This window comes from Pleurodeles waltl, chromosome 6 (genome assembly GCF_031143425.1).
Source record: "Pleurodeles waltl isolate 20211129_DDA chromosome 6, aPleWal1.hap1.20221129, whole genome shotgun sequence".
Taxonomy (NCBI): domain Eukaryota; kingdom Metazoa; phylum Chordata; class Amphibia; order Caudata; family Salamandridae; genus Pleurodeles; species Pleurodeles waltl.
The window spans coordinates 1408423793-1408445758 of NC_090445.1; the positions used below are offsets into that span (position 1 = coordinate 1408423793).

Sequence of the window (21966 nt, forward strand, 5' to 3'; positions counted from 1 at the left end):
TTTATTAATAGCAAGTCCTTTCAGTTGTGCCATGCATTTTTGTGTCATTACTTGCAAGGAGATAAGTTAAAATCACCAGCTAATGTAGCAATCGAATTTCAGGCAGCTACAGTTTAAGTATCACAAATTGGAATTGTAAATGGTATTTATATAGCACTTACTATCCCTGATGAGGCATTGAAACGCTTTGCATCGAGTAGCACAATACTCTGGTACCCAAGATTAGAGGATGATAGTAGAATAAAAATCCTTTTTTTTTTTTGTATTAGTTGTGTTCGTTTTTTTCTCTTAATTTCTCTACTCCTGACAGCACAGGCTCCTAGAGTCCCCATCCAATCCAGACACTGCTCTCTTGCTATTACCAAGCATGAGAAAAGTGTCAGGATTAGCATGGACAGGCTGGCTTGGCGCTCGCTCAGGGACAGGAAGCCTGTGCCTTTTTCCCACCTGGCTGTGCAACACAGCTGGATTGTAGAAATATAAGTGTGCATGTCTGTTGGCCTGCCAAGACAGCCGGCCAAACTGACATGCACACTTAGAAGTGCCCACCGCTCTTCCTCCCTGCCACTGTTCAATAGGATGGCCCAGCCTCACCCCACCCTATACTCACGTCGGCTGTCTGTGAAAAATAAAATGATAATAACATTGTTTTATTAACATTTTATTTTTCATCTGCTAGCTTTGAGAAGGGGGTGCAACACTCCTCCGCCATTATGGAGGAGCCGTCACTGAGTACCTGCAATTCTCAGACTGGGCCTCCCACTCAGCAGCAGAATATTAAAACCACGAAGGTCGTTTAAAACTACGGGCCCATCTTAATTGCCAAATGAGTATCTGATGCCAGCAATGGCATGCCCTGTAGTGTCGCGTGGGCTCTCATTATCCTAAATGAGACTACTGGATTTCTAGGCAGCAGGATCGATAACGGTGTGGGGGACTGAGTCTGACCCACGTGTAAGGAACTCTGTCACCCTAAATCCGGTTGTTGCTCCGGCTAACTAGCAGTGCCTCATTTCTCCCACGGGGAAGAAATGATTGGGCAGCCGAGCGCATGACATCTTTGGAACTTCTCAGGGAAGTCGTGGTCACTCAGATCCAATCCAACTCTCTCATTCACAATATGGTCTCATATACAAATGACAAAGACAGTATAAGTTTTATATAATGTTTTAATAAAACGACTGTATTTTAGATATTAAGGCGTGAGCCGCAATAACCAGAACAATACAACATAGTAGGATTGATATAGTAACCAGGAGAGTAAAACATAGAAATAAAGCTATCATAATTCCTAACCGTTTCTACTCTCCCTCTGCTTGTTCTATTTAGAGCACAGCATGTTAAGCTTTCAGCTTGCCTTTCTGTATCACTAGGGAGACGGACACACTCATACCTGAGCAAAGGCCTGTGATCTGGTTCAGCATCTGCAACAAGGCAGTCAGCGTCTAGTTGTGGTTCCCTGGTTGGAATCTCCCTCTTGCATGTATTGGGACAAGGAAGTGATTTTATAACTAACATGTCATCGTGATCACAAAATGTTCCTACACAGGAATGGCAAGTCTAGACTCCTACCACGTCTATCGGCAATGTACCAGACTGTATCCTTGACTAAAGCACAGAGTGAATATGTTATGAAGAACTCCAGTGCTGAAGTAGGCAAAACAGTGTGATATGAATAAAAAACAACACCGTAGAACTGGCTATTCTGTAAAATAACAGTACGAAGCCTAATAGAAAGCATTTAGAGCAAAGTGCACAGAGGCTCTAAGCTGTTAGCAAATGAATAAAATATATTTAGGGCAAAGTGCACAGAGGCCTAAGGCCTGAAGCTAATGCGCAAAATATACGTAAAACTGACCACACTACAGTAGTACATTTATTAATTCACCCTTGTTCAGAATAAGTATGTTTAACCGCAACATCGTTCCAGTTCCAGACCCAAGCATTTCATTTAACACCCCACATTACTCATACATTTCCACATTACATTTCACAAGTGTGCACGAGCGCACCCACTCAGTATGGCCGCACCCTTGCACTACCAAGTGTACGCTTACATGAAAAAGGGGAGTATGCAAATATAACCAAATGTGATGACAGACAGTGCAAAAGTGATCGTCTTCACCATTTTGTAGCACCTTGATGATATGACCCTTAAATCTCTGTTACTGTATAGAAATTAACCTCAGTCTGACTTTGTGTGCCTTTATTACAAAACATGAGTTATCTCTGCTTCCACAGGTGAATGTGACATATTATGCAAAGAGCGAAAAAAGTGGCCCGAGCAGTGCAGTCCTCCACCTCACTAGTATTGGTAAGTGCAAACCAGTATATATCCAGTGGTAACAAAGGAAAACAGCCTCTGTCACTAGAACAGACACCAGACAAGCCCTGACTTGTATGTCATGTAAATAGACAACAAAATACGAATTGGGAAACAAACCTCTAACACAAGCTTAGTGTGCCAACTTTAAGTATGTCCCTTTGCCAACTGTGATAGGGGAAATCCTTTCCCAAAATACCATTAGTAGACAATTTGAACCTGAAACCTATGCAGTGAACATAATATCTTAGAACAGGTTCAAAGAGAAATAATGTCCCCAAGTATATTGTGCAAGGAAGAGTACGCATGCTAAAAATAGAGTGCCAGGAGTTATTTCACCTTCAGCATTGTTGTTGCAGCAATGAATATTGGCCCCAGTATATTTGCAAATGAGATCATTTTCAGCCCATCATCATAATAATTTTAATGCCTTAGACCAGTGCTCCCCAACCTTTTTATCGCCGCGGACCGGTAAATGTTTGATAATTTTACCGTGGCCCGCTTGTTTTGATTGCAATGCTCTGCGCCTCGGCCGCCCGCCACAGTGAAATGATTTGAAGTTCCTCGGGCGGCCCGGTGCCGATTGATCCACGGACCAGCACCGGTCTGCGGTCCGGGGGTTGGGGAACACTGCCTTAGACTACTGCAAAAGGTAGCACAATGTTCCGAGGATTGGGCCACGACTGTAAATGTGACCCAAAACTGTTTTGAGTGGGATAATACACTACAGCACGAGCAGGCGTGGTTAATACTTTTAAAATACCGTAAAACCATAAACCAGGAGTAGGAAGAATAATCTTAAGGTAATATTGAGCCTGAGGGATAAATGCTCAAAACCAAAGTGTCGATGAACAAATTGACCCAGAGCGAACAATAGCCAGTAAATGTTGCAGGAGAATGGCATAAGCATGCTACATCAGTGATAAAGTAATACTGTATCTTAAAACGCAATGTTTTGCAAACTGGGCCTAAACGATACAGTTACCAACCAGACACAAAACATTTGTTCTCGGTTAAGTAGAATGCATGTAGCTTCTTCTTGTGAATAAAATGGCAGTTTAACAGAGATTACACAAAAAATAGTTCGGAAGAGAGAATGCTGTATCTGGGTTCAACTACACCTTGTCATGCATTGCTCAGATTAAGTCAGATTATGTTTTCATATGGTGTACAAAAAGATAAACTATGATTACAAACTCATTGTATGTTTAAAAATATGAAATATTATTGATTAAAAGAGATGGTCGAGAGAGCCACACTTGTTTTGGGAGTGTCATCTGTTGTAGGTTAAGAATAAATCATGTCTCCTGCTTGTGAAAATGCTTCAGTGCAAATACATTGAGAATAGTTACAGTTTTTTGTAATACACAGAAATTTCAGGCTAAAATAATACGTAATGATGTCATTAAGTATTAGCACATACCCCCTTGCCCATTGGCTTGCAGAAAGATTCAACCACATGGCTGTGTAAACTATGCCAGTGGTTTTTAACCTGTGGTCCGGGGACCCTTGGGGTCCATGACGCCTAGTCAGGGGTTCCGTGACTGCTTAGAAAATTAAGTAATATTAACAGATTATAAAAGTGTATATAAATAAAAAGAAACATTAACATTGAAAATAATAAAACGTTCTGTAAATGAGAATGAACTTGAAATTGGAATCTAAAACTTTAGGGGCAGATTTATCAAACCTTTACACAGCTAGCCACCGTGCTGCACTGTGCTGCGTGAAAGGGAAAGGGCAGGAATATGCTATTTATAACATTATACAGCACATTCCTGTTCTTTACATGCATGGTGCCCTTTTGGCTGCCTAGCTCCAACGCAGACACCCTTGCGCCATGGTGCCTGCATTGCAGGCAGGATTGTTTTTGTTTAGGAAAAATTAATGGGTGGATGTGTGGGAACTCCCAGAGGCAGAGTAACATAATGCAGTGGTTGTGGTGTGTTGCGTTACTCTAGATTAATCAAACCATGCAAGCCACGCAAGGTGGACTTTCAAGGCTTGATAAATCTGACTTAGTATTTGCCTTGCCCTTGCGCTCCCTGGCGTGGCTCAATGGCAACACAAATCAATCATAAATATGCCCCAAGGTTGGTATCTTCAGATTGATTCATGGAAGCAGTACAAGTGTGTCAAACATGATATAGTATGGACAATGGGTGGCCTTAGTTCAATTTAGAGGAGCTCTAACAGTCCTATTCAAATTATCTTTTGTGTTTTTTATATTTGTTAGTGTATTAAATAAAGTATGTAAGCATTTGTGTATTTGCTTGATGAATGTGTGTTTCCGTACTTTTTCACAGTTCATATTATCAAAATTGCTTAAGCCAGGCTGCCAAGATTCCAATATTCACACAATGAGGTCTCCAAATTCCAATAATGATTCAGTGGTGGACAACGGATTCCAGTAATGATTATGTGAGGGTCCACAGAAGTGAAAATGTTAAAAACCATTGACCTATGCCATTGTTCATTGTTTGCCATCTCAAAATATACTAAATCTCACAGGTGGATGAAAATCGCCAGCAGCAGGACTAGTAAAAATAGAAAGCATAGGCAACACTGACGTTTGTCAGAGACAGCAGTGTTGAGACTAGGCACTGCAATATATGGATATGCTGGACCTGGTGAGCCATATCTTACATCAAAATGTGCCTTTCTAAAGTTCTTTGGTCTCTGTCCAGAGCAGCGTAAGTGGCTAAGCTTCATGATATTTGCTTTCGTCAGGAGAAAGAAAGACCTCATTACAAGTGTTCCGAAGTATAAATTTAGGAGGAATACCACAGTTCCATGGTTTTTCACCAGAAATACCAAAGAGAGAAATGTAGGACTCTGCAAGGTAAAACAGAATCCTGTGTGTTATTCTCCTAAAACTCAGAATTATTTTTAATCCTCATGCCCCAGGACACTCAGTAAGAGAATTTCTAAGGGGGCTGACCTAATAAGGCGCTGGTAATGAGGGTCTTAATGTTTTCTGGCCTACTGTGGCTGCTCACAAACCATTGGGTGTCTCGTGGTGGTTTCAGGTTTTAATGGCGTGGACCAGTGGCAGCTAGCTCATGCTTACAATGGGGGCGGGAGGGGGATTGCAATAAAAATAAAGTTTAAAAAAAGGCAGTTACCTGACGATCTTCTCTCTTCGCGTTGTCTCCCCCAGCTCCAACGTGCAACGGTCATGGGACCCAGGAAACTGCACAAGCCAATCCTGACACTGGTTTCAAGCTGGTAACGAGCATGAAGCCAGCGCCAGGATTGGTGGGAGTGAGTTCTCGAGTGGGTTCTCTCAGTGCTCAGAAGACCGCTGGAGGCCTGTGCTTTCTCTAATAAAGCTGTCTTAAGACAGCTGGGCTAGAAATATTTAAAGTGCGCATGTCAGGCTGGCTGTCGCAAGACAGCCGGCCAAAGGGACATTCAAAATTTAAACAAGTGAACAGCTCCCTGCTGCCACTTACCAGCAATTGACATGCACCGTCCTGACCCTTAGTTCAGAATGAGGCACTGAAAAATACAATGGTAATAAACAAAGTTAATTACCATTTTATTTTTTCGTTATAGGGGACATCTTTTTGCCGGGGTTACAGTCCTCTTTCCACATGGAGGGGCTGCCCTTGCATGGACTAACCTAACCTAGAAGGCAATGGCCAAAAGTGCCAACCAATGTGGCACCATCACACTAAGCAAGTTATGTTCCATTGGCTCTTAAGTTAAACAGTTTTTATGATAGCCACCAACCTGCCCCTCCATCTCTTGCTCAATAGTGTGTCTCTGTCATCATGAATGGGCTAGTTGCCTGGAGAGTTGGAGGTAAATGAGGAAAGGGCAAAGGAAAGAGGAATGGAAGAAGGGAAGAGGGAAGCAGATAAAATGCAAATTTGCTTGTAGTGATGAGTGTCTTTACAAAAACCTGATTAACAATAATTTCTTTTTCAGAACTGTCCCTGAACGTTGATTTACACCGCAATGGAACAGTCAGCAATGAGAAGACCAAGAAGGTAAGGTACCTGCTACCCAGCACACCAGCATACGGGAACTGTAAAATAGTAGTCCTCAAGGTTGAGTGAGAATCTATACTGGAAAGGTTGGCCCACAAGTACATTGACAGGTCCCTTATCAGCGAGATCCTCTGTTATGATCAGTGATTGCCATTAATTTTAGAAGGTATGGGGGCCACACACGTATGCATACACACTCACTCAGACCCATGCACTCAAATATGCTCACACACACACCTATTCACCACACTCACTCACTTAAAGGCACACACTTACATACCTACATGCAAATACACATGCAAGCACAAAACCTTCTGGAAATAATACTTACCTTCACTGCAGCTCTCTGAAGGGAAACCTTGTAAGTCCCTTTAGGCTTGGAACTGCTGCTTTCTCTGATTGGCTGACCTAAGGTAAGCAAATGGGGAAGGAAGCAGTCTCTCACTTGTCACAGTGTGGAAAGGGGTCAGTGAGACTGGTGACCCAACCCCACTCTGTGATGAGGTGTCATTGATTAACATTCTGCCCTGGGCACTTCAGGGCTTTAAAATGAAGCATTCAGGTCAAAGGTAATCAGTAGCACTTCCCCTCGTCAAGAAGGGGAGGGACTCGAGGTACTTTTGCCAGGGTGAGGAGGTCACACCCTCAGGGCTTTGAAATCCTCAACCTGGTAAAGCTAAGCTCAGGCAACCAGCAGTAGCCTGAACATTTAGTGAATGTCTAGCTCCTTGCTGTCTGACCTGGACAAGAAGAGTGTAAGCCCGACAGACACTGTCTTTGTCATGAAAAGGGAAGGGGGCTTTGCCCGTCAGCTCATACAAACAGGCCGCAGCTAGTTATGATAACTTACATTACTGTACACTGGGTAGGCGATGAAGAAGTTTGCAGAGAGATACTCAGTTTATGGTTCAAAAGAAAAGTTTACTGAGTACCATCTTTGACCTTCAGAGTACACAGACTAGTACAATCCAAAGCCCCTGCATCCAAAGCTCACATCTCCCCACGTGGCTTGGTACCATACCCTCTCTGCCCCCCAAACCCCCTGTTTAAGTCGTCAGTAAGAAGTTTTGTATTCAATAAAAAGATCCGTAAAAAAGAATGTACCACAGAAGGTAGAAAAAAATAAAACAAAAGCCTTTGGACAGCTCAAGCCATTCACTGAAAATCGTAAAAGAAGTGTAACTGGATGACAGCAGGAGACGGTAAAAGATATTGGAAGCATATGAGCACAGAGATAAGAGGGATGGTAACAGATAGCAGTTTCTATGCGAGTACTTTAATGTCCAAAAGGCTAGTCCTTTATGTAAAGATTCAAGCCAGGACTGGAAGCATGGAAACCATAAACAATGTTGTTAGAATTTGTCATATATCAAAGACGTTTTAAACAGACTTCAAGGGAAATTAGGAATTAGAATAAATCCGTGCCCTGATGCACACTCATAAATTTGTGAAAAAGCATGCAAATGATATGCAGAATATAGAGAAAGCTAATGAAATTCAAGCTCTTTGAGAAGTACATTGTTACATCCACATCATAAGTGCATTTTAATTGACACCTGTGACTCTTGCTCTGCATTATTTTAATGGGATTCTCCAAGTGGCATAGTCATGCATTTTAAGTGATGCGTCAGAGAGGTAGGTCATTCAAGGTGATGGCCTTTCTCACAGCTGATAAATGCACAATGTTTGTATGTTAAAGTAAAAAAATATCAACATGTCATAATATTGTGGGAAAAATATAATCCACCATATACCTCGAAGGTAAGTATGAATACATAAGTACATCATTAAAATTATTTTTTTTAAGCTTAAATTAAAAAATAAGTGTATACCTAAAGGAAACAATTACATTGCATTATTAAGCATTCCTAGTAGTGATGCATTTAATTAATTAAAAGTAATTTAATTATAATTAATATAATGTATTGTTACAACAACTTTCACGTGCAAATTTGTTATTAAGTTATTTCATAATTAAATTAAAAATACGTACATTTTTATTTAAAAAATAAAATTTTATTTATTTATATTTTTAACTATTTTAAATAATGTAATTTAAATTAGCATTATTTCCTGTGTGGTTTACACTTAAGTTCCTGCTTTTATTATTTTCTATAGGAGAATGTTGCACTGCCAGGTGTTGGCAATATGTGGTGATAAACTTACTATATTTATTTTTATTTCTAGTAGGATCTTACACGTGTCTCTATTGAAAGTATCACATGTAATTATGTGTGATACTATCAATATAGACAGACCATTTCAGTCTCTTCTACACATAGCGAATTGGATCATCTAGACCCAGGTGATGGTCCTTTTTCAAGGTCTGATTAGGGAGTCCTCACTAAGATTTTATGTACTTGAATTATAGCCCTGAAGACGTCTGCTCCAACGTTTGCAGCATGAGACGAAACACATGTTGGCATGGGTGTATTTGAGCTACCTTTGTGGAAATAAATGTTTCTGATACCACGTATTCAGCATGGACTCATTTGATTTGCTCGGAGGCTTCATTTTGCTTCATTTTGACTTGTTCCAGCAAGGGAAGATTGGGGGACTCTTCCTCCTCCTTGAGCATTGGACACTAAATGATAATTTTGGATACTGCCAACTGGAACTATGACAATAGTGTAGTGCATGTGTTCACATTCCGAGTCACCTTCCCTTGTTTTTCATACTTTTATTTCAAAGTTTATATGTATTCTTTTTTTTAAATGTGGTTATTCACCAATATCTACTGACAGTGTTTATTTCACTGATCTAAATAAACTGTACAGATCTGAACTAAATATTGGACTTTGGGAGCCTAAATATCACAGCTTACTTTTAATCTCCTCATCTTGATTCTCTCCACCATGAACCACCACACCCTATATAATTCCTAATCCCATATTTCTCCATTCTATATCTTTGACTCCTTACAGCTTTTCACCCTTTTTCAGTTCCCATCATGCGTCTGCTATCCCTGCCCAGACACACACCCCAACATAAAGAATGTTTCCTCTCTCCACCACCTGTAGGCTTCCTGGACCTGGGGCCCAGAAGGACACGGAGCTGTACTGTTGGTGAATTGTGATAGAGATAACAAGAGCTCAAAAAACATGGACTGCGTGGACAAAAGCCATCCTTGTTCCACAGGTAGACAACTGAAATAGCACTTATTCTCTGTAAGGTATGTGTTTGTTTCAAATGTGATGTATCAATGTCCAGATACGCACCCTATCAGATAGGGCTCATAGAAAGGTGATAAAGGTTAAATGTCAAGAGGCCCTCAAGAAGCCTGGGATGAAACTGCTTGGTGTTGGGCATGAGATGACTGGCTGCCTACAAACTCCAAAATGTGTTGTCCTCACACCAGTAAAACCCACAACAGATTTAGAGGTATGCACAATGAATGCTCCCTTTAATAGTCTTTAAACTCGTCATTTTTACAGGGAAGCAATTAGGCATGAACTCAGTCTGAAAGATGATGAACGTACTTTGTTAAAAGCTCTCACAGCAATATCCATAACAAAACCTGCAACAGACCAGCCATTCCAACATGTAGGACTTCAAGTAAGAGCAATGCGATTGGAGTTGTGCATCTTTCCAACAATAGTATTTTACATACGGGGTGAACAAAGAAAGGAAGTGAAGAAAGATGCCTTACTTGGATTTCGTGCAGAAAAAAGATGATGGCCAAGACAAAGCTGAAGCAAAAATGAAAACAGGCATTGGAGGCCAGCATTTGGCAATGCTTTTTTTGCTCTGTCATGGTATGTCAAAACGTTACTGCTGGGGAAGCTGCCGGGCTCTCATTATTTAAAAAAAAATCCCTGGCTAAACAAAAATATTTTTGGATCCAAAAAACGCACACTACCTCAGTAACCCCAGACACAGAATGGGACTACTTTGTGTGTCAACATGCTGCTTATAAATAGGAAAGCAATGCTGTAACTCAAAGAAAGGTCAGCCAGTGGCTAAAGTGTGCTGACCTATTGCCACACAATGCATGATGCAGTGGCTGGATGAAAAATGTGAATGTCAAACAACAGGCTAATGGATGAAGTCTATCTAAAAACCCCTTTAAGTTACTATGTTTTATATGCCAATCGGTCTGGCATTGGCTGCCAGTACCTGACCTTTTCTAATGATTCTAATGATGATGCTTGCAAAGAAAGATAGAGAGGCTTGTACAGACAGATAGCTAGAGAGGCTTGCAAGATGACAGAGATAGATAGATAGATAGATAGATAGATAGATAAATAGATAGATAGATAGATAGATAGATAGATAGATAGATAGATAGATAGATAGATAGATAGATAGATAGATAGATAGATAGATAGATAGATAGATAGATAAGAAAATTGGGACAAGTAGCAGAACTTCAATTATTGATACAATAGTTAAATGTTTTTGGAAACACAACATACAAGAGTGCAGAAACCGCACAATAAAGCCACACAAGCAGGACAACCCTAAAGTGGTTTACAAGTATAATTGTAGACCTCAATTAAATACATACAACATGATATAAGGGAGTACAGTTATAAATGTACTTCATTGTGTGCATACTAAAAACATGACAACTTCATGAAGAACAGTTTCAAATAGACACAATGTGGCATGCTGTGAATATGTGTCAGATAAACAAAGGACACTTCAAAAGGCATTTACAAGTGACTGATTGGTTGATAAAGCTGGAATGTGTCCTATGCTGAAAATGGCAGAGCTGATCGAAAGCAGACTGCTATCACATGAAGCTCTGAACACAAAGGCAAAACCAAAGTAATAAAGTAAAAACAAAAATACTGGCACCAAGCAGAATTACCTTGTGTGGGATTGGGCTCTTTGTAAAAGAGCAAAATGCAGTGGTGTAAGGAAAATTTAGGGCGCCACCCTGCAAAGTACATGGAGCCCCACCTAGCCCACCACTTAGCCCCGCCACCAATAACCTTGTTTATTTATATGTGTACTGTGCGACACCGTGGGAGTTGTGGGCGCTCATGTTATGCCACTGACAAAATGGAGTCACTCCAGGTGAAGTTAGCCAGTGGCTGAAGTGGGCTGACTCTGTTCCCAATGCAGTGTGCTGTGGTGGGTGGAAACAATATATGAATGACAATCACTGGATGAACTAAGGTGGCTGAAAGTCCTTTTAAGTCAGCAGTGGCAGCTGAATAACTCAAGGGGAGGGGCAGGGTAGGGGGGGTTGGGATGGCGACGAGGTAAAAATAAAAAATAAAGAAGCACTTACCTTGCCTCTGTCCCTGCTGCCGCCTTGTGCTCCTCTACTTGTGGTATCCTAGCATTCACTGCTGGGACACCAGCAGAAGCTCCCCGGCAATCCTGGCATTGCTTTCATACATTTAAGCACAGCCAGGCTTGAGAAACCTAAGTGCACACGTGTGTGTGGCCGGCCTCAGGCGGCCGGCCACACACACATGCGCACTTAGGTGGGCTCTCTCCTCCTCCCACCTCCCTTCTCCCTGACCCAGCTCAGCTTCTCCCTGCACTGCTGCCTGTACCAGAAGCAGAAAAATAAAATGTTAGAAAACTACTGTTTTATTTTTCTGCTTCTGGCACAGCCAGTGGGGCGACACTCCTTTGCCATAGCAAAGCAGCTGCCCGCTTCAAGTAAGTATAGTATGCGTATATTTTTTAAATCAAAACGTCTTGGCCTACACCTGACGTAAAAATGTAAGTCTCCAAGTAACCACCTTTCATTCAATTTATTAAGGTGTGGTACGTATTTATATGGAACTTCATAGTCAAGTGAGCAAGGGAGCATTTCAAATATCACTATAAAGTACACACAAAGGTAAAGTAAGCTGGAAAGAATGCAAAGGAAGACAATAAGAGGAAGAAACAAAACCAGGCATTGAAGAAGATCATAAATAAATGTATGTTACATCTTTCCAGAAAGATAGCAACTTAGGGTTGTGTTTTAGGGCCTGATTTAAAGTTTGACAGATGCGTGACATCCTCTAAATGTAGGAAGGGTCCTGTGTGCCCCACTTTCAGTGTACAGATGTCTAAACGCTGGTTCCTCCGGTAGACAGTTCCAGAACCTGAGTACTTCGCATGAAAAGATCTCGTCCAGCAGCAGCTTGTATTTTGTTGATCTGGGGATTCCAGGATTTCAGTGAGTAACAAAACATTCCACCGTTCGGATAAGAAAGTTACAGTGTTTGTTCAGTTGTTCTGACGGGCGAGGTTTAGGCTTGATTAGTATGGAAGTTGGAAGGAGGTAGATTTTGGAAATATGAAGGACCAAAAGTATAATAAATTTGGTTCAATTGCATCGTAAGAAACGCGATGTCCTCTGTCAGTCTGCAAATTCTTGTTCAAATACTTATGGTATTATTTGAGTGTGTGTGCAGTGTTCATCAGCCAGGTAAGCATACCACTGCCCATAACCAATACGGTGTGCACACTTTTGCTTAGATTTATTAAAGCTTGCATTTGTGCTCATGTGGCACAGTACAATTTTGTATTGTGCTTGCGAGTCTTGTAATGGTTCAAAATGAGGCTTTGCTTCACTGTGTGCAATAAAAGCACCTCTGCGAAACAATAGTATATAATACTGCCATGGCCGTCAATTCACTATAATGTCAGGGTTAGCGGAAGTGACATCACGTGCCCTTTGACCTCCTCTTTCAGTCACACATACTTATACATACATACAAATACACACTTAAACACACACTATTTCACAGAAACGCACTCACCCGCAAGCACGCACACACCATACATTTAAAAATAATTTTTACTTTCCTCAGCTGCCATGGAAGGGTATATTCCAACTAATTGTATCCCAGATTTATTACACTAATGGTGCATAATATTTTAGAATATTTTATTATTCTCTATTAGTATAATATAAATTGGCAGAAAACAAAGAGAGTGAAGTTCCAACTGAGGTCGACATCAGAGGAGCTGTCACTGTGTTCCTGGCACAAAATTTGCCACCTCTGAAGCCATGGGTCACAAAGGCAGTGCCAGGGGGCGCAAAGGGCAAGTCAGGGGACGAGTTGCAACCCCTGGCGTCCCCTAAATGACATCCTTGAACACTGCATGTTGTGTGTCCTATATTACCTCAATCCCTGTACCTTAATACATAGTTCTGAACAACAACATGGAGATGCAACATAAACCTAGCAACAGTGGTTACACCATAAAATGATTTAGTTTGGGTCTTTGGCAATCGCAGCTCATGGGATTCCAGGGGGCGGGACGGCACTCAGGGGGGAGAATTAATAAAAAATAAAAATAAAATGTAAAAACCTACTGCCGCTCCCAGAGCAACTGTGTTGCTGGGCTGCAGAGATCCCTGTGCATATGTGTGTTTGGCCAGCCCGAGAAAGCCGGCCAAACACACGTGTGCTCTGTGGGGAGTGTACAGTGCACTCCCCTCTCCTCGTTAACCCCAACGCCCTGCCCCTTTCACAAGGAAGGAATAATAAACACAGTTTATCTATAGTTATTATCCCTTCCTTGTGAAAGGATTTGCAGCAGTTGCTGCTGGCGGGATGGCAATGCTTCTCCACCCTTATGGAGGAGCCGCCCCTGGTCTTTGGTCCAGCTTTGCAAACCTAAAATAAAATGGGAGCCTTGTATGTTAATAGTTGACTTCTATATTGTGTGTTGTTTCTTACCGTTAAATGAGGGGTAAATAATGTTGTGCTCTGACTGAACCCTGTATTCTGTTTCAGAGGACCGAGTTCAGCATCAGACTGCTGTGATATAAACACAGAGTACGTTATTTATTGAGTGTGATAAAGAAGACCTGTTACGAGTTTTGGGGATTTTGGTGTTTAACTTCCTAAAATCCGCATGATACAGTAAATACTGTGTGGATATCCCCATTAAATTTCAGCAGGTTAGACCTGCCAAAATGTGATGAAACTTGTGTCATTTCATGTTTAATTATTGGATGCTTCAAATACCTAACAACTTTTAATTCCAACCTGTGCATAGACAGGGGCTTACACACAGGTCGGAATTAATCACCCAACTCATAATCAGTTCCGGTGTACGAAAACTACCTAACACGCTAAGCCACAAAAGTAGCTAGATACAGTTAGGTATACCACTGCAAACCTTTCACAACTTCCCACATATTTGCTAGAAGCACCTCACAGAATAAAAAAATGCATCCCTGTCTCTCCTTTGCTTATCTTTGGTGAGCTCCCATAGAGGAAGGTCATTCGTTGGCTGCAAACATTCAGAATTAAAAAAAACACAATATATTAAAATGCAAAAGAATGTGCGCATCGAACCCTGTTTATGGGTACTACAAATTCTTAAGGTGATAACCACAAAACTATTAAAGGAAAAATAACTCGTGAAAAATAATGTAACAATTTCATTGTAAGATAGGAAGGCCAGGCATTAACACCAAAGAGTATGGGAAGGTAGTCTTGTGTTTTTTCTCGGCTCAAAAAAGTTACCTTCGACTTAGCTACTATTCACAACTTTACACTTCACCATTGAAATCTCATTTGACAAAAGCTGATGCATTGATAGGATCGTTGTATAGATGGCTGTTGAAGGAGAATTTAAAGCATCTCTCGAACAGTTCATCCCTTTTGAAGCATACAGAGCTGACAGGATTCAGGGCCCTCCAAGCCTGGTATGATTATGTTTTGAGGGGTGGTAAAAGGTCTAGCCATGACCATCAGCTGGTAAGAGCTGGACGTGCTGCATCTTTCCCTGGCCAGGACTGAAGCATTTATTCCCTAGTTTCACCTATATGCAGTAAATGTTTGATATTTTTTAGTTTCAATGTTTTTGGGATGATCATGCAGTTGACATCTTGTTTATTTTGAGTTTCACAAATTAGGCAGGATCCGTAAGGTTCGTTTCTTGATGACTGAGCCCTTGGATACCAATGGACTGGTCATTGTCAATGTTTGTCAGTCCTCATGTGCACAGTCAGGCACAACACATAGAGCGAGCAGACTCTGAACTTCAGAGTGTTCTCTGGAAATCTCTGAATCCTCCGTTTTTTTGGACACTACCATTAACAGGCCATCTGGTATTTTGGCATCTGGTGTTTGAAAGGCAGGTAAGGCACTAAACCAGAGTAGAGTACGTCATCTTTCCTGGGAGTAAATCACAAGACTGTTTTCTCTATCAGTGGACAATATTTGAATAAAGAACAGTTTTTAACGTCTTTGTTGAGGGTGTCAGATAAGTTCTTGTTTTGATCCCAGCGTCCATATGGATTTTAGGCTCCGGGAAAGCCTGAACTTTATTTGTGAAAACCTCAAACTACCAAATACAAATCATAAAGCTTTTGATTGCTCTACTGAATATCAACCCCAAGAATATTGTGATACAAGAATATCTATGAAATATCTATGATATTACATCAAGGGACAAAATATCAAAATTAATGTGCATATGGGGAAGTATAGATTTACTATGCCTAACTCCACATCTACATACCTTGAAGATATATATATATATATATGTATATATATATATATATATATATATATATATATATATATATACATATATATATATATATATTGTCACGTTACATTAATGCGGAGATAGGGATGGAAGATCTGGACTTACCTGTTAGTATTTTATTTTTTATATTTGGTCCTCAATTTTGTGTGCTATTGATCTGCTGGTGTCAATATTTAGGGTGCACATCTAAGCTTTCTCAAGCCTGTGTACTGGCAAAAACTCTCTCACTTCTTTATTCCCTACCTGATCCACTTCTAAAGATCAGTGGTCTCTGAGTCAAAGCACCAAAGGGTCCCCTCCACTAAGCTTTGATCCAATTGTCCAAAATGCGCTCTGTGAGAACAACACTCCTGACACATGGGCAAATAAACACAGCAAAGGACCCTTCTGAGCTGCACCTGGTGTGGCATCCAAGGCAGATCTTCCTAAGAAGGTGTATTTACATTTGGATGATCTCAGTCAATCATTTGTGAAATAGGCTAACTACTTAACTCTTCTACACTAACAATTTCACATTTATTACAAAAATATAGTTTGTAAAACAAATCTCACCAGACTAATCTCATACGAGTTTCACTGCAAACCAGATAGATGAGAATTTATATCTTTATTCCAATACAAATCTTTAAAGACACAATTATTGAAAACATCTATTGCCCTGATAATATTATGGGGTTAAATTCCAAGTTGTGTGATTATTATCTCACCCAGCTGTATTCCTCTGACAGATTAAGGCTGTTAATTCCTCCCAGTATGTATTGGTGGAAAAGGCCAGAAAAAAAGCAAAAACATGCAGCGTTTAAGCTTTAAAGATTGACTCTTCATGTTATACTTCACTTCCAAATGAAAACCTAACAACACAGGTGTTCCTGGGAGCTCAGGCATTCTGTGTGGTTTAGAGCATCGGGCTAATATAAAATCCTCCACATCCTGGAGCATTTTCCAATTATTTTTCATTCCCATTCAACCCTATTTCAAGCTACCAAACATTATAGGAAATTTGTTGTCTCCCAAGATTTGATAGCACCTTTAGATCGAGCTGTGTTAGGAATGTCCAAAAGGAATAGCTTGGATATTGGAATTTTCATTTGGTGCAGCTTAGGGCAGGGGTCTTCAAACTGGGGGGCGGGCCCTAGGGAGGGATCAAGTGATCCCAGATGAGCACCAGGCTCTGGCCAAAAGAAGGATTATGCAGATGGTGGTGCTTTGTTTTAAGCAGAATTTTTTTTATTGCATTTGTAAAAAGGTAACTGAACTTAACAGAAATGTTTAAATAGGTTTAGACTTATTTAAACATTGCCAACTTAAAAGAATAGTTATGAAAAATGTGAGGGGGCCCCATGATTTATTTTCTTCCCAATGGAGGGGGCGTGACATTAACAAGTTTGAAAACCACTGACTTAGGGCCTGATCTATGAAAAGGTTGCACCGCCTTTATGTCATTTTTTGACACACAAGCAGTGCAAACGTACAAAATATAACTATATTTTGTAAGTTTGCGCCACTTTTGAGTAAAAAAATGACGTAAAGGTGGTGCTAACTTTTCATAAATCAGGCCCTTAGTTTACTGAAATGCTTCAGATTATTTATTGACTCAAGAGAGGAGCTCATTGAAAAAATGAATCATAGGAAATGTGAGATGACTGCATTTGCAGCATGCATTCTATCTTATCTGACAAAGCAGCAACATAGCCTGCATCCGAGATTCTTTACGCAAATGATAACTAGTGCAGACACCAAGATTTCAGCACTTTCAATGCTTATGTCCAGTGCACCTTGCAAAAAAAGACAAGAGAACAGACTGGAGAACCCTTCTTTCTTCTGCATGGCTTTCTAGATATCTCACCTACTCTCTGAGCATTATTCTACTGTTTGATGGTACTTGTGAAAGACCTGAAAAATAACCTATAATGGCCAACCCTCTCTTTTTCTCCTGATCCTTGGGACGACTTGAGGGTAGAGGAACCAGGCCATCCATTAATCTCTTTTTGAGCCCCTCGACACTTTTGTAAGGATTTTGTTCTGATGATTCCCTCTGTTGATTGATTTTTCTCTTCATCTCTTCCTCAGATGTGAAGGATATGTCCCCTATGTTCCTGAGAAGCCGCGGCCCTGGGACCATCTTTGAGAAGTACACCGTAGCCCTCAACATTGCAAAGGATGAAGTGGATAAAGTTGGAGTGTTTATGGAGCGTTGTGAGTACTGAGGATGTTTCAGCATCATTTTCAACTTGGGGAGAGTGGAGAAAAAAGGAGGGGGAGAAAATAAAGTACAGATCCTTTATTAATTTATGTGATATTTTTAGATTGCTAGATATATGCCCTTCATCTCTTCTATGGGCGTCTGAAATGATGGCTTATAGATGTCTTGTATTCTAATTCAACCCCCTTTGATACCTTCAGAGACCATACTTACCTTTTTTAAGATATTCTTTTCATGCTTGCTGGCATTTGAAGTTAAGGCAGCAAGAGAGAAAGGATTAAGAGTGCCAATTCTGGCGCCGTTTTGCCTTGGCAGTAAGCCTATCTAAGGACGATGGAGCCGCTGTTTTGAGATTGCTGGGCCTCTCTGAGTCTTTAGACTTTTCTGTTATAGGCATCCACAGATCTGCCCTAGTTCTTGGTTTATGCCTTCTGTGAGGCCAGCAGTTTTTTCTTGCTGGTGATACTTCTTACATATGTCTTCTGAGTTACTAGAAGCACGATGCACCATCCTAACTTGCATCACTCACACACCATCACCATCATCCAGTGACTCTCATCGTCCACCACTCATATGTGCTCTCCCTAATACCCAGCAATATCTCTGTACACCTTGTGGATTCTTTTGGTATAGTACTTGCGTATTATTTGTGTAGTGTTTTATCATAGTGTCCACCACGATGCGCTGATGCCATTGCCTTCTGCTCTCTCCTTGTGCTGTAGCTGATGCAGATTTGCAGTACCATCACATTCTAGGTGGGTCTACAGCCTGCTATGAAGTTTCATGCGGTGGCAAAGAGGAGACAAAATTCTATGTGGAAGGGCTGAGCTTCCCAGATGTGAACTTTTTAGGACTTGTTTCCATAAAACTAACTCTCCATGATAAGCGCAAACAGGTATGTGAAAAAAATAGTTCGACATCTGGTGATTCACCATCCAAAAGTCATTCAACATCTGGCTTCAAATAAAAAATACTTGTGTAATGTGTGCTACAGTGAATGGCTTGCATGGCTAACACCAGACAAAATCTGGCAATTCACCATCCAAAAGTCATTCAACATCTGGCTTCAAATAAAAAATACTTGGGTAATGTGTGCTACAGTGAATGGCATGCATGGCTAATACCAGACAAAATACTGAAAGAAAACTAGCATAACACAATGACAGTGCACTGGATAATTGTGAAACATAAAATTACAGTGGGCAGAGTTTCTGAGCCAAGCATAACCATGTTCAACTAAACGCCATGGAATATACCAGTACATTACCAAACATTTGCATGTAATACATGACACCTGCGGAGTGCCGAGAATAGCTCTTACTGCATTTTGTACAATACAATAGCTCTTAACCCAGTTTATAAAATGATGTTCTTGTTTCTGTTGGTGTTTGTCTGCTTACTTTGCTTCACGACGGCAGGAAGGAAATGGGTTTGTATCCGGTGGGAAAGGGTGTTTTGCATATAGTCTCCCTCTAGGATCTTGGACACCGGCTTTTGTGTCATGGGAGTTGTCATGTATGACCTTGCTCTCTATCTCTTCCTTAACACTGGCCTTATTGTATGTGCACTTCATACTTGCCTCGCTCTCTGCAGGTCGTGGAGTACTGGTATTTGATCCTCTTGATGTACTTTGTGGGTAGATAATCAATGGACTTTGGGACCATAGTGTTGTTCCCTTTGATCTATGGGGTAATGGCCTGATTCCTGTGCACTATAAAATCCCATTCGGAGGCATGGGATCGTGGGCATATTCAATGTGTGTCGGGAAATAACACCCATGTTCCAACTGGGCTCCAATGGGCTCTTGTATACTAGACCCGCACTTCATAAATTCACGGTCAGCTTAACTGTTTATCATCTTTTTAGAGCTTGCCAGATTCAGCAATATTTACTGATGAGGTGGTGTTCAGGATTGCTCCGTGGATCATGACCCCTAACACCCTCACACCCCTGGAAGTCTTTGTCTGCAGGTAAATGAGTGGTGGATTGCGAAGTCCCTGCGTACATTCTTGTTTACAACTACACAAGTGGCTATAATGTTTCCTTTATTGTAGTGTACCCGGGAACACAGACTTTTTAGAGCAGCTGATAAATTTGGTAAAGAAAGCAAACTGCAAGCTGACCATCTGCACTGAGGCAGATAATCGAGGGGACCGCTGGATCCAGGTAACAACAGAGTGCAGAACAAATTGGTATACTTATAGCATGAACTATAAATGAATAAGTACAATACTGTTCCCAATGAGTAATTCTTCCCCCTTAGACAAAAACATAATCCTCTCAATGGTTATTCTGCTGCCCTCCAATAAGGAGGAATACATATTCTCTGGAGTATACACGTGTGCTATTTTTCCAAAAAGAATACACCCCCCATAGGTGTGGAATAGAGCTGCACAGAAAGACTCTTCTTTATGGAATAACGGCCCTCAAAACCATGGGGTCTTATTCACAAAGGTAATTTACAGTTTTTTTGCAATTTGCATGTGTAATATACTCTTATAGTTTGAGTGGCTTTACTATATTAGGCTATTCACAAAATCCAAGTGTAAGGTTACTCAAAAGTGTGAGAGTAAATCACATGTGTAAAATACTCAAAAGTGTAAGCTGCCGTATGAATAGCTCCTGCACCTTGTGTACAGCTCCATGCTCTTCAATTTGTTGGAGACATGTAAGTCGAAGCTTTGGAGTAAATTTACACTTGGATTTTGTTAATAGTCAAAAATGAGTAAATTTTCTCAAAAGTGTACATCACTCCACAGTGTAGGTTACCTTTGTGTCTCAGGTCCGTTGTCATCTGTTCCTTGGGTGCCAGGCCTGAATTTGCACTTAGAAAGGGCAGGAATGCACTGTATATTAGGAATGTGGTGCCTTCCTGTCCTTTCCTCTGGCACTGGAGCACATTAGGCTGCATAGCACCAATGCAGGCACTCATGAACCTCCAATGCAGGCACCCTTGCACCTGCATAAGAACAATCCTGGGAGGCTTTTTCCTCTTTCTATGTGTCCTGCATTCTGCAGAAACATAGTAAGAGGAAAAAACGAGAAGAAATAAATATATTTCTCCTCGTGGCGCTTCACTCAGGGAAGCGTAGGATTTTGGTGAATCCTCAGGTGTACCAGGGTTGGTAAAACTAGGGATACATCAACATCCATGGGTGCTGTGAGGGCTACACCCATTGCAAGGCCAATAGAATGCCTCCCTTGCACAGAATAAGGAAACACAGCAATTTGTTCTGCCTTGACTTACTACATATCTATGATACCATTCAAAGCCACGCAACGTGGCTTTGCGTGGCCTCATAGATAGGATGTCAAGGAATGCACCACTGTTGCATCACAAAAAGTGACACAACAGCAGCACAAGAGGATCGTAAATATGCTCCCAAGTGTAGTATCTACTTTTCTAAAGGAATAATATTTCCGAAAGTGAGCAAACTGTTGAGAAGAGGAGAATCCTTCCAGGTGTCAACCCCTGCGCTTCTACTAAAATCTGGACTGCTTAAGCAACTAAATGTGTAAAACGTTTTTGTTCTTTGGCCTCCCATCATTCTGAATTTAGTAAGGGGAATGAAGAACAAAACTGCAATACCTTAATTAGTATAGACTAGCACCATATTTCTAAAACTTTCTAAGAAAAATAAATAAAAAGGTTGCAGAGGTTCTGCTAAAGCCTGTCTATCAGAAAACACTTTCTGGCACCAAATAAGTACTTGATCATTTATTGAGATATTGTATTTTTGTTCCATCTAACTAGGAGATGACCTGAAAACATGTCCAATACATTCAGACTCAAATAGTATACATGTCCATTGTTTTTGTGCCCTTTGTGCATTAAAGTTAAAAAAAAGACAACAAAAATCGTGGCATGAAAACATGAGCTAGGACGTAAGAGGCATCAATAAATTACATTGTGTTTACAATAGAACTTCTACCATTCCACCGACAAAAGTGTAGTTTATTTTTGATATCTCCCTGAATTT

General features: G+C 40.7%; 1 protein-coding gene across 1 annotated transcript in view; it reads left to right on the forward strand.

Moving 5' to 3' along the window:
* Positions 1–21966, forward strand: part of LOC138302141 (protein-arginine deiminase type-3-like) — a 67218-nt gene that overhangs the window by 20062 nt on the left and 25190 nt on the right. Inside the window, exons 3-9 of the mRNA XM_069242504.1 lie at positions 2242–2314; positions 6257–6318; positions 9339–9456; positions 17854–17979; positions 18709–18881; positions 19853–19956; positions 20041–20152. Of these exons, the coding sequence (XP_069098605.1) occupies positions 2242–2314; positions 6257–6318; positions 9339–9456; positions 17854–17979; positions 18709–18881; positions 19853–19956; positions 20041–20152 (768 nt within the window). The remainder of the gene's footprint in view (positions 1–2241; positions 2315–6256; positions 6319–9338; positions 9457–17853; positions 17980–18708; positions 18882–19852; positions 19957–20040; positions 20153–21966) is intronic.